The 14,794-nt window shown below is 35.8% G+C and overlaps 1 protein-coding gene across 1 annotated transcript in view; it reads left to right on the forward strand.

The window, feature by feature from the left end:
• The window catches only part of LOC137402252 (NFX1-type zinc finger-containing protein 1-like), a 74,987-nt gene that overhangs the window by 52,277 nt on the left and 7,916 nt on the right, over positions 1 to 14,794 (forward strand). Inside the window, exons 16-21 of the mRNA XM_068088748.1 lie at positions 2,041 to 2,259; positions 3,072 to 3,183; positions 5,087 to 5,226; positions 7,816 to 7,974; positions 9,205 to 9,339; positions 13,034 to 13,171. Coding sequence (XP_067944849.1) covers positions 2,041 to 2,259; positions 3,072 to 3,183; positions 5,087 to 5,226; positions 7,816 to 7,974; positions 9,205 to 9,339; positions 13,034 to 13,171 — 903 coding nt within the window. The remainder of the gene's footprint in view (positions 1 to 2,040; positions 2,260 to 3,071; positions 3,184 to 5,086; positions 5,227 to 7,815; positions 7,975 to 9,204; positions 9,340 to 13,033; positions 13,172 to 14,794) is intronic.

A 14,794-nucleotide genomic window follows, 5' to 3' on the forward strand; every position in this document is an offset into this window, starting at 1 on the left:
ACTATAAAAGGGTTTAGATGTAATAGTGAAATAATTAGCAAGTAATAACTAAATTTAGTCTGTTTTGCTACGATTACAATATGAGATGATTCGGTAATGATACAATTAATATGAACTGAGAAAACAAAATAAAATTTGTGAATATGTTGAATTAATAATAACAATTCTTGCATAGAAGTGTGTGTATAAAAAAGTTACTGTTTCACCAACAGCTATCCATCAAAGCTCTGAATACGACGATAATGGTACGACGATATGTTATGTAAAAATAAAATATTGTAGTGTCTTTGTCTGATCGAAGGTGAGAGAATCTTGATGCTATTCCTACTCGAGAAAATACAATTGTCCGCATGAAAAGTAGTGACCTTAACAGCGATTTAGCAATTGAACCTTAAGAAAAGCCAGAAATAGAGGTTCACAAAAAGGGCATTGTGTTTCATAGAGTTAATAAAATTTAATCGCCAAATTCTAATATCAAGAGAGTCTATTGTCGATATCGTTTAGCCGAAAACAACTTAGCCCTAATACGTCGAGGACAAAAAAGCATCGCGTGTCATGAAGCTAAAAGAAAGTCATAGAGTTGTAATTATTACATCATTTTTGTGTGAAAACGGCAAACGATGAATAGGTTATGTATAGAGGCGTGTACTAACCGAAGATTCCCGTTAATGCGCCCTAAATACCTAGTAGCGGGTAATAGTCCGAAAAGTACAGTACTCTATAAGGCGGACACTCAATCACGCAGACAGACAGACAGACAACGATTGCCGTTTATCTAGTAGATTTCATATTTCTGTACAATGTGTAATGTCCATCACTATTATAATATTGAAAGCTGATTTAGGCATGCAAGATAGCAACAGGGTGGAAGTTATACTACTCTTATAGTGCAGTGGAACCTTGGTTCTCAAACGCTTCTGTTCTCGACCAATTCGGTTTTCGACCAAAAAATTTGATATTTGTTTGTCTCTGATTACGAACATAAATTTGGTTGTCGACCAAACCGGAGCATGCACATTAGAATTAGACACCGATCGCGAACACAAATTTGGTTCTCGATCAAACCGGAGCATGCAAATTAGAATTAAACATCCAGGACTGTTCCGGAAACAGCATGGAAGCGTTCGTTAACAAATGGAGAAGCAAGTTAGGCTTCATAAATTCTTTACAAAAAGGAAGGGACCATCTGGGACGACGTCCCTCTACCGAAGAGATTTGCTAGAGAGACAACTCCTCTAGTCGAGTTACCCTAAATTGTTTTGGAGGAAAATTCTCCTTGAAAGATGCGCAGTAAACGTACCATTGCTGTTTATATTTTCTTTTTTACACGATTTTTAATGTAACTGATGTGTTGTATTTTTTGCTGTTCCGTTATCAATTTCTGCAATTTTTGATATTGTATTTAAACATAGATTATTTTCGATGTTTTAAGAGCAAAACATACGAAATGTTTACTTTTGTTTTCATCATCATAAATAGAAAATATTTTAATAAAAATAAACATGATCTATATCTACCCGTTTTTATTTATAGTATGTAGTATACAGTACAGCTTATGGTGTAAAATGTTAAAAATATACTTTACTGATGTTGTTATTTCCATACATTAATTCTAATGGGAATAATTGTTTCGGATTTCGAACAACTCAGTTTTCAAACAACCTTCTGGAACGGATTATGTTCACAAACTGAGGTTCCACTGTAGTACATTAGTATCACTTGTACTAGTACATTGGTAGCACTCGTACATTAGGCAAATATATGACGTAAAGGCAAAGATGCAATGGGATTGTGCAGCTATTTACTCAAAAACAGTTGATGAAGTTTTTGATATGGGCATTGGATAACATATGTTGTTTATCATTGTACTTGAGGACTCGAATGTCGTTCACTCATTGGTCAACTGCCCTAAACAATAGCACACAATTCTTATTATAGGTCATTCTTTTCTGAAATCTGCTTTCTATGAATAAAAATTATTTGAAACGAGAATTTCTTTAGTAAGGATTTTACTACAACAATCTTTCTTTTTCTGTTCAGGTGATCACAAGCAGTTGCGGCCAAATCCAACAGTCTATGAACTTGCTAAAAATTATAACCTTGACCTATCCATGTTCGAGAGATTTGTCAACAACAAACTGCCACACACCACCCTTGATCAACAACACAGAATGAGACCAGAGATTTCCATGTTTGTCAGGAATGTCTATAATAAGTTGGACGACCATGAAAGTGTATTTGGAAGAGAACCAATCAGAGGTAGGCATGCATATGAAGAGCCAATCGAAAATGGGCATACGTACAAATAACCAATCAGAACTAGGCATGCTGAGAAAGGCCCATTATAGGTAGGCATACATACATAGAGCTAATCAGTGCTAGGCATGTTGCCAAAAGCCAATTAGAGGTAGACATACACATACAGGGAACCAATCAAAACTAGGCATACACACATGCAGAGTCAATGTCAGTTTGCGATAGGCATAATGTTGGCAGTTGGCTGAAATTTGTGCTTTTCCGGGGATGAGAAAGACTTTAGTTTTCGTTGCAATTCATTGAGTTTACGACCAAAAGCTTATGATTCAAAAGCAGGAAATTACTAATAGATAACTGCAAAGCCCGAGATGTCTTTTACTATGTATACTCTAAACATTTGTGCATTCCGAATGATTAAATATGTACTGTTTCTTCTATTCTAATAGTCTGCAATAGAAAAAGAGAAGGTAACTCTTATTATCACAGCTCTGCTCTTGGATGAACTCTTGTTTAAACCTAAACTAACATTAACAATGTTTTAGTTCTGGGGAACAAGTAATCAACTTCTTTTACATAAGAAATGTTAGCAAGAAATAGCAACTTGATAAGCATTTTATTGTTATATATTTTATAGCAAACTAAATGAATGTGACATATGTTTTATTGAGTATTAATAATACAACATCGGTGATAACTGTTAGAGTTGGTCTATGAAGAACCCTTAATCATCTATTCCTTAGACGTCCGCAGGATTTATTTCAGTGTAATACTTGCATATGTAACAAGAGTCTGCTATAGCATGTCATTTTTTGCAGGTGTGACATCACCTGTCAGGTTCTTTACCCATGATAAGCGGGAGACTTCTGATCCACACTTGACCAGCAAATACAATGCCTTTGAGGTGGAGATGGTCGTCGCTTTTACTCGGTACAGTAATACGACTTAATATCATCTTTAGAAGAGATTTGCCAGTAGTTTACTACACTTCAGACTCGTACACACGAGTGTATGGGACAAGAATTACTAAAAATTTTATGGATAAAACCATTGGCTCACAACTTTTTGTGTGAGATCACCACACTGAGCTTTTTTTGCACTCTTGTTGTTAACAGCATTTTTATTGAAGGGTTTAAATATATAATATTTTATATAATATAAAATAAATATATTTATTAAATATGTAATATTTAATATATTTAAGTATAAATATTTAAATATATTAAGTATAAATATATAATATTATAAATATAATATAAATAACTATAAATATATAATATTTATATAATATTAAATAGATAATATTATATATTTAATATAAAATATTTTGAGGATGAAGTCACATTTCTATTCGGACTTCAACCAATTTGCCTGATCAGAATGCAAAAAGCTGTAATTCCATTTTTGTCCTCGCATTATCACAGTTTTCCATAACGCAAAACATCGCCATTACAACTTGTGTGTTCAGGCCATTCAGCAAACTCAGCAAAGCAAGCTAACAATTTGAATATAAGTTCTGACCAATAACTTACCCTGTTTTGTGTACATTTTATTGCTACTAGAAAGCTGGCAGCCCCGTGCGAGTGATTTTTGTGTGTAATAACTATCTATACAATTATTCTACAGTACAGCAAGGTGGTTTATTGGTGCAATTAACATGCTTGGCCAAGTTTGGCTCTTGTATGATGCATTCTTTTCCCTCAACTATGAGTGTGACTTCAGACAGATAATCACAGCTCTTATTATAGTAAATATTACTTTTTGTGATCACCAGATATTAGATCTACATAATTATTACTACCTGGTCTCAGATTATCTAGTTGATGGGAAGGTGCACCCTCTACCTGATATCTTGTCTTCTGTTTCTGTAGGGTTTAAATTCATTACAAAATGCTGATCATCTCTAGTCTTATTTGTTCATAAACTGGGAGAAAACTTGGAATATATTTGTTTCTGTTTAATTATACAATCGAGCAATCAGAGACTTATAGTGTAGATAAGGTCTGGCAAGGCCACACAGTACTGTACATAATAATGTTACATTCTGTTGCAGATCATAATCACTAGAGAGGTACTTGTACTTTGTAAGCGTAGGTGGTGAATTGGACCAATTAAAAACATGTTTTACTAGTCAAGTCCTGTTTTAGGTGTTATTTTTCTGGTAATAGGAATAGATTAATTTGTTTTTAGCTTTTCTATCTAAAATAATTTGATTTGAGTTACAAATGAATTGACATACGAGTTCTGTGTCGGAATGCATTGGGCTCATATTTCAAAGTTACTATACTAGGTGAATACCCAACAGTGCACGGGTATTAAAAATGGCCTATAAACAATGGCAGTTAATGTAGTTGCTTGCCACTTGCTATTAGCCTGGCACATTACCAATGACTAATTTGAGTAAGTTAGTATCCGTATTGCTAAACTTACTAATAAGAGCCGTGAGATCAAGCTTTAGTGATGTTGTGTAACGAAAAGCGCTGCATGTATTTTAACCTAGATAATAACTTGTATCGCCCAATGAATCCATTGCACCTCGCAACTTCATGAGGTAGTTTATCGTCTGGTGAACCAGGAGGTTCCGAGATCAAATCTTCTGCAATACGGATTCTTCATTGCTAGATACTAATGGCTATAGATGGACAGACAAAATGGTGACAAACTTTCAGATTTATATATATAATTAATTAATTATTAATGTTTAGATCAAACAAATAACTTGCTAGTTTTAAATTCATATGATGAGCTCTAATTTTAAATGCATGCTGTAAACCCCACCTATCATGGAGTGTTCGAGATTGTATTGACTCCACATTCTCTCACTTATGAACAGGTTCCTGATCCAGCAGGACTACGAACCGTCAAATATTACCATCATCACCATGTACAGCAAACAGATGTTTGAGCTGCAGAAGAAACTTCCTAAAAAAGATTTTGATGGACTCATCATCACATCTGTCGACAATTATCAAGGTAATTTTTGACTATCAGTGCCGCTCCATGTTGTTTCTTTTTTGTTGGTTGGAAAAATAATTACCCATTTAGTGGTTATGATCTGCAATAAAATGTAATATTACAATGTGAATTACTGTATGGAGTTCTTACATTTGAGATAGAGATAGTGGCAAATGATGGTGTGCAACAGACTTGACAGCAACGTGTTCGGTACTCTAGACTTTTGTGGCGCTACGTAACATAACATGAACTTTGGATGTACAACTTAAATGATTTTAACTTACTAAACACACACTTGAAGCTAAACTTTAATCTTTTACTAAACTCAAACGTAACTTTAATTTTGTTTTGTCCTAAATTTTTATTATCCGTTTCTGGCTTGGCACCTTTTGCTTAGCTTTCACTATAACTTTTAGCTGACCTTATTAAAACCTTTTTCAAACCAGCCTACTTCAATGAAAAAGACCGGGCGATGCTGTTTTTGAAAGCTGCCTCTCGCGTACTTGGCCACTTGATGGCCATCGACAACTGGCTCAAATGCTCGTATCTCAAAAGTTTCTCGAGGCAGTAACATTCTTGAAAGTCAGCTCTTATCTTGATTTATTCGTATGTAGAGGTATGACTGCTGAAAGTATGAAAACAAGCAGGGCATAACTTTAGTTAAAGTAAGTGTCATTACCCTACAGGATGAATTTATTCACGGAGTTATATTTCGCGAAAGTTGTCTTTTCATGCATATTCGCGGATGAATTTATTCGCGGCTGAAAACTGCCACTCTCTAGGAAAAGTTAACTCTATTGCGGCTAGTAATAGATATTCCTATGCATGCGCACACCGCGTGTTCCGGTTTATATTTAGCTTACAACTTCGAGGTGATCATGCTATTCTACGGTGAACAATTTTTGCTGCGTCCAGAGGTTTTCACGAATATTCATCGCTTTGGAGGCCTTTGATAAGCCAACAACTTGTGGTAAGTAATGAGTTTTTTACATTTACTAAATTAGTTAAATTTTACTTTGGTTCTTCGGTAAAACGCAATACTAATTTTTTCCATCCCTACTGCTTCATTATTTATTTTAGTGTGAGAGAGATTTTTCATCATGCACCGAAGAACAATGATTGCAAGGGTGGTAGATGTCATTCTTAGAAGATCACCAATCATTCAGGGAGGTCTGGAAATTGAGGTTGAAGTGACCGCAGCTACTTACGAGAAGAATATATCTGTTTTTAAAAAAGGAACGAAAATGCCTTTACGAGCACAAATCTTTGGCCAACCGGCAGAACTTTGCAATAGTAAGCCACGAGGAGAGTTCTGATGATAACTTCCTTACCAGCCATGTAGTAGCGAGAGGATCGCCTTCAACACATACCCAAGACAGTGACAGCGACAGAGCTGCTATTACCAAAATAACTAGTCAGAAAGCACCATTACGCGCTAGTATTCACATATCAAGAGTACCAGTTTAATTTTATTGCTAGACAACCGCCATATGGACTAAACTGTTTATATTTACTCCATTCATCATTTGTAAAATTTTATTTGTATTTGAAATATTTTATTTGTACACTCAAGTTCGTAATAAATTATAATACATCTATAAATGAAATAAAATATATAATTTAATCATGTTTGCTACAGCGATATCAAGGAGTTGTTGTCGATGAAGGGGTCTAGGTTGACTGGTTGCCTCTGCCAATATTCCTGCCTTGACGAATATTATTACTACTTGTCTCTAGTTTTCGTAGTCAATCTGCAGTAAACACGAAAAAGAAAAAATATTAACGAGTGTTGAGGAAGTACAAAAACAATAGCTGAAGTATTTGATGAAAGCGATCAGTTTTAAACAAAAGAATTAACTAATACAGTTGATTATGAAAAAACGTATCTGCACTGCAAATCAAATACATACCATAATGTCCAGATCAGAATCATGATCGTCCTTGACTTCGGTATTAGAGATTGATGGAGTTGATTCTAATGTAAAAAGACTAGGAGAGCTTTTTTGCTATGCTGAAGCCATGCCGAATAACTTGTAAAAACTTTGAATAATTTTGCAAAGTTTGACGCAATGGCAATAAAGCTCGAAGCCTGGCGATGATTTTAAAGAAGTTTTGGAACTCGGCTACGTTTAGTACTTCTGCCTCGCGGCTATTTTCGCGATGACGCCATTCTGCATATCTTGTGACAACCTCGAATAATTTTGTAAATAAATGTGATGCATTGCCAATAGTGTTAGCTCAAAGCTCAGGCAATGATTTTAAAAATGTTTTGGAACTCAATTACATTTAGTATTTACATTAAAAACTAGGCTAGCAACTAGTTTTAATTTTGATGCAGTAGTTATTCTCTCTTGTGATTAAAAATAGAACTAATTATTCACTGAATTTAATAATTCGCGGGATTGACTGTTCGCGAAATCGCGAATTTTTATGACCAACGAATATTTTCATCCTGTAGGGTATGTAGGACAGTTATTGGCAAGGTCATACGACAGACATCAGCTAAATACAACCAGTGCATATTTCAACAGTATTAATAGCTCTGTTAAAGATCTCAAACATTGGTAATGTTATTATGTTTTGTTAGTTGCAGCTTGTAAATTGCAGGTGAAGAGAACAAGATAGTTATCCTCTCATTGGTACGAAGCAATATAAATGATGTGGCTGGCTTTGTTGCCATTGACAACCGAATATGTGTGTCGCTCTCTCGGGCTAGAGACGGAATGTTTGTCTTTGGAAATTTTGACCTTTTTCGCAAACAACGTGGTGAGTAAAGAGAAGATAAATCTAGTTATTTAAACTCAACAAATTGGTTGCCATTGTTGCTGGTCGGCATGTTTCACTGCTGCAGTACATTCACTTGTCATGGAATTGAAAGACAGTATAAATGTGTCTTGATAAATCGACGTTTAGAGATTCCATTAGACAGCAATATGAGGTTTTAGTTTAGCCTGTGACTTGAGGTATCGTTCAGAAGCTAAGTGAATTTCTAGACATTGAAACTGGTCAATCCATAAAATTTCGGAATTATGAAATTTTATTGATTTTAATAAATTTATAACATAGTGATATATCTTCTCAGGAAATTGAGTCGCAGTTTAGATAATGAAGTCAGAAATCACAAATGGTGTTTCACTATTTACAAAGTTACGAATTCCTTCCTCTCATCATAACCTTACTTTGTTTTTGAGGCAAAATGTCTGTGCGCTTGTTTTCTATTATTAGTTTAGAAAGAAAAGGAGCAGACAACTCATTGTATCATGAAGTCACATTTTATTACAGTTTGACATATAATTTTGTGACTGCTGTTCCAAAACCAGCACTCTAAATATCATTCAATTCAAATGTTCAGATGGAAGTACAAACATTGCAGCAATAAGGCGGCGTTCAATTAAAGGGTGGCCCTGTATTTTTCAACCCTTTTACCATAGTGGCGCTCAAATAGAGGCGGCATTCAAATAGAGGCGGCATTCAAATAGAGGCGGCATTCAAATAGAGGCGGCATTCAAATAGAGGCGGCATTCAAATAGCGGCGGCATTCAAATAGAGGCGGCATTCAAATAAAGGCGGCATTCAAATAGAGGCGGCATTCAAATAGAGGCGGCATTCAAATAGAGGCGGCATTCAGATAGAGGCGGCATTCAGATAGAGGCGTCATTCAAATAGAGGTGGCATTCAATTAGAGGCTTTACGGTATATAGCTTTTTCAAGTTACCACCTGATGAGAGCAGACCTATACCTGTTCGAAACAGATCTGTCGTGATTACCAACAGCTAAGAACCCTCCATATTATACATTATACTATAATTCACTCCACACATATTGAGTGCTTTTTTCTTTTTTATTCTTTACAAAATAGCATTTCTATCAATAATATACATATATATATATACATTATTATATATACAGATATATAATATACATACATACATATATTATATATCTGTATATAACTTTGATGAAAGAAGACATCGGTTAACCCTCTCAGTTATACAGGGCTCTGGAAGAAGGTGATAGAAGACGCTGAAAGAGCAAATGTCTTAGGAGACTCCATACTCGTTACTTGTAGACATCGAGCTGTACCAGATCAGTTGAAATCACCAGAGGACTTCCAGAGATTAGCTCCAAATGGTCAGTGGATAGATAGTTTATTTTATTTGAACACGGTAGGTGATCGTCGGTCACCTTTTCAATGTGCATAAACATTTAGGTTGAGGATATGAAAGAATGTTGTTGCAGAAAACACGAATGATGATGATGACCAGACATCTTTTTCACATTATAAAAATTATTAACCTACCATTCATTGCCTCCCCTTGGTTTAGCTTTAGGTCCCAAAACTAAGCATGCATTATTATTAGGCACAAGTAGAGATGCTTGGTTGGCACATTTAAATGTACTGCGGAATAAATGACCAGCAAGAACTAGTATTGCTTTATTACTATTATATTTATGTAATAATCTATAATATAAATTATAGTACATGAGTAAAAGCGTAAAATCTGAGCAGAGTGCTCAATGATAAAATCAGAGCAACTTAAAATCAATAAAACAGACTATAACTTTAGATCAAACACTTTATTACTATTAGTTTCATGCTTGGTAAGAGCAACCTTCAGATAAAGTGTTTGCACCAGTTTTGGTTACTTATATGCAGCTGGAACTATTGAAATTATTAAAAGATCATAGCTGGAAGATTATGGATTCATAAAAACATCAGGTTTTAAAATTTGACAGTAGGAATTTACTATTTATATTATAGGTAATATATATTTTTATTATCTATAATATCTTTATTATATAATATTATAATTTATTATTATATTGCAATTGTAGACTGGAAAAATATTAAATATGTTTTGCCTGGTCAAAAATTGAAAGTCTGTTGGCTCTAGTCTTTGCTTCTGTTCGATATTCATAATGATGTAAAAACATATTTTCTTAAGAAGATTGTCGAAGCATGTTAAATGTCTTTTTTAATAAATTCTTCATCGGCTTTATCATATGAATTCAAATAGTGCCAACTATTTAAATGGTTTCAGTAAGACTGCTCTGTTTATATGAGTGTTACGTACTTATGTTACCACAGCCTCTCGCTTTAAAATGTTTTGCGTAATCCCTAAATATAAAAGATTATCGTAAGTGTTTAGCTGAAGGCCTGGCTCCACACTCCCATGTATGGTATAGATAGTTGTTGTGATTGCACACCCTGACGAAATGCATGGTCATCATGCAGTATAGATACATGTATTAGTTGTGGACGCATGCCCACTGATGCTACTGTATGCGACATGTCGACAAATGGATTAACTAACGAGAATTGGCCTCAGTCGTCTAAAGCCGATGAGCTCTTCGTTTGCTTTGCCAGTAATATTATTCAAGACTGATCAGAATATTTACTAAGATCATCAGAAATTAATGATAACATTAACATTTATACAGCTATGTATTTGTGTTGCTATATTTTGCAAAAAAAACTAATTAATAAGAAAAAGGGTCAAATACAAAAACACTTTATATTCATTCAACTACAAAAATTATTTTCGCCCACTTAATTCCCAAAAGAAATATCTAAAATGTTTTATGAAACTTTCTAACTTGTAATAATAGTTGTCATATACTGGTAGAGCATATGACAACTATTACTACATGTAATTGTCATATGCTTTTTCTATCATATATACTATGTTACAAAATTATCTTTCTGCATGTATGAATAGTTATTTGTGAGAAGCGCTGTTGTCATCATTGTTCAAAAGCCAATCTTGTGCGCAACTTACTTGGGAAACAAATGAAATTGAATTGGGAATGTTATAATAATAAACTATTTCAGCCAAACAGTTGTGTCGATTTTGACGTAGACCAGCATGCCTACCTACATGGAACTACCCCGTCAACACTTTGGTTACGCAAATGACGCATTTCGTCAGTGTGTAGCCAGGCCGTGATAGCTGCAGTAAATTGTGTGGGATAAAAGTAGATGTTCGCAGAGTTACTGTCTGGCTACTGTCATGGAATATTTGACATGTGGTTAAAGCAACTGAAATTATGCTAGCGCAGTGCACTTGCGCTATATGATATTAATTTGTGCTGATGTTGATGTCGAAAGGTGAAATGCCGTATGGAGGGGTATGGGAACCTACTGTACCTATCTCATGCAAACCTACGGTGAAAACATCAAAATTAAGCAGTAATAAAATGCAACATTGCTATGAGCTGCAATGTATCAAGTTCACATCTTTAAGACAAGTAGCGGCTAACCGCAGTGTGAGAGAGACTTGGACAGCAACGCCATCGGTACAACAGCCTTTTGTGTACAACAGCCTTACATAACGTAACAAAACTTTGAATTCACTTTAAAAAAACCTTGAGCTTATTTAGCGCACGCACACACACCCCACACACACACCTCACACACACCCCACACACACTCCCCACACACACACACGCGCCCCACACACACACCCCACACACATACCCCACACACACGCCACACACACACGCCTCACCCACACACACACCCCACACACGTCCCCCACACACACCCCACACACACGCCCCACACACACACGCCCCACACACACACACGCCCAACACCAGACCTGTCAACCTAGTGCTATGCAAATGCGGGAGAAATTAGCCTCTAAAGCCTTGCGCTTGTGGAAAAGTTTTTAAATGGGGACCTAGGCAGGTTAACATTGTATTTCAGCTCTAAAATTATGCTCAAGTAAAATACACAAATATACAAACAAATCACGAGCAACTTTTACAAACTTAATGCTCTACATTTCAGTTATGCAAAAAAACCATTGTATCATATCTATGGTGAGGAACATAACATAAACAGAAAACTGTCTAAACTTTACTGTAAATGAATTTGGTAATTAGACAGGGATGTTATATCATCTCTACATTTGAGTCTGCACTGAATTGATATGATGACTTGAGATGAGGTAGCTGCTGCTCCTTGATGTTTCAAGTTGTAGGCTGTGGTCCATTCCGGTTTAAATTTTGATGCGTACTTGACTTTTTTGGACACGACTGAATGGTGGATCGTATCTCGCAACTTAAAAACAAGAAAATGTCAAGGGTGTAGGAAACGCCCACCCAAAGGACTCTATGCATATAAATCTTGGACCTGAGTGGCGCGTAAGCCTACAAAAAACAAATATTCTGAAATGTTCGAGTGCCTAGTTCAAAGGCCATAAAGTTACCGAACGATAATTCTCTGCCCGAAGCCATAAAAAAGTGTCTTTGGCGATGCAGCGAGTCTTTCGTTATCCATAGATTTCGCGCATCGCGTTAATGCTATAGCGACTAATAAATAAATGGCTCGGTGATTTATCCTAGAGCACAAAACATAAATCCGAGATTTTATTTTTGCGAGAGGGTAATCTCAATTCAGGGAGGGTTCCGCAAAATCCAGAAGAGTTGACAACACTGCCCACACACACACACCCATCCACCCCCACACACCACACACACACCGACATTATTGAAACCTCTGACCAACTAATTCAACAAGACAGACCGAGCGATGCAGTTCAAATTTGACTTTGGGAGAAAAATGTTGATGTCATATGGTAAGAAAAATGTCATGACATGATGGCAACAAAAAAACTTTGTGTTCACATTGTAAGGCGGAAAACCATAAAACAGGAACGCTGTAACCCAGAGTTCACTGTACTTCAACATGTCATGGCCCAATCATGTTTGAAATAATATATTATACATGTATATATTAATAAAATATATTACGTCTGCCGCAACTCAAGATGCCAGATCAAATCAATGTTATCTTACAATACTTTGACATGTTTGGCAGGTGGCTGTAGTCAGCCCTGTGGACAGATTCTTCCGTGTAAGCATATGTGCCAACTGCTGTGTCACTACAGTCATGATGGATACCAGTGCCAGAAGCCATGTAGGAAACGCCTTTTAAACTGCAGTCATCTCTGCCAAAGTAAGTAGTTTTCTTTGGAGGGAGCATTTGAAAAATAAAATTTTAAAGATTAACTTGAGTAAATTTTATCAGAAGGTATTGATATTTTTCCATCATTTGCGATTGGTTTTGTTATTTAAGGTGGTCTAATTGCCAGGATGTTTATTGATTAAAATTCACAAAACTTGATTTTGGTTAAAACGCTCAAACCAAGCGAAGGTGCGATTATGACATCTATGGTAGTGAGGAGACGGACAAAATGAAGACATGAAATGCTGCAACTTTAACGTAATATCTGATATCAACTATGGCAACTTGTGAAGTCATTTTGCACGTATGTTTCCTGAATGTTTTAACTGCTATTAAGTTTTGTCGATTTTAATCTTGAAACATCCTGGCAATCAGATCATCTCGAACATCAAAAACAATCGTAAAGAATAGGAAAACATTGATACTTTCTGATAAAATCTATAAAAATTTTGTCTAAGTTTATTTTTAAAAGATTTTTTGTGTTATCTGATAACACGTAGGAAAATAATCAACTTGTGATGTATATGTTCTAGAGCTCTGCTTCGAACCCTGTGGACCTTGCATGAAGCTAATAAGGATAGAACTGCTCTGTGGCCACATTCAAGCTGTTGCATGTCACAATACACATGGAGACATTTCTGACATATCTTGCATGGCAGCCTGTGAGGAGATACTGAGCTGTGGGCACACCTGTGCAGAAAGGTGAGTATTGGCTCAGACATACGATATAGAATGAAAAGTACTGCAAATTTTATAGCTTGATATTTTCATACTTTTCCCATAAGAAAACTGTTCGCATCTGCAAGCGAATAGGCTCGCATGTTTAGTCATGCAGCATCCTACTGGTCAGATAGGAATGTGAAAGGCTCCAACGTGTCAGGAGCTGTAACCCCACAATGTGACGTATCCGGTATTATGTCATAAGGAATGTTGTGGCTTACAATCTGCTTCTAAAGACACTTGACAAAATACTATATATATATAGCCAAATTATAATACAGATATATATATATGGATATGTGGGATTGTATGTGTACATATATGTATGTGTGCATATGTGTACAAATACGTATGTATGCATATGCGTGTGTGTGGTGGATGTGTAGTTGCTCAGTATGTATACTACACAGTATGTACATACCCACTGGCGTATGTACATGTAACACATCCACTTGTTGCAGGTGCTCTGAAGAATGCACAGAAAAGTGTATGCAGATGGTTGCACAAAAGTGTCGCCTGTGTGGCAAGGCAAACCAGGTGCACTGCTATTTAGCAGTTCAATACAAAATTTATCAATCATACAATCGTGAATTCACCTGCAAACAACCTTGTGATTCTTTGCTTATGTGCGGCCACAAATGCACCGGGAGTTGTGACACCTGGTAAGTTGATATACCAGTAAAGTTTATTTTGAAATCATGTCAGCGATAAAGGTAAATTTGTTGAAAGCTTTGATATTAGGTAAAACCTCTAATTGAATGCCATATCGTTCTATTTTCCACCCTTCCCTATAATAGTGGCGCTTTATTAGAGGTGGTGGTCAAAAAGGGGTTTTATAGCGTTGTAAATAGCGGTGTATTTTTTAAATAGCTCCTCTAAATTTTGTGAAGATTA

This window comes from Watersipora subatra, chromosome 8 (genome assembly GCF_963576615.1).
Source record: "Watersipora subatra chromosome 8, tzWatSuba1.1, whole genome shotgun sequence".
Lineage (NCBI taxonomy): Eukaryota > Metazoa > Bryozoa > Gymnolaemata > Cheilostomatida > Watersiporidae > Watersipora > Watersipora subatra.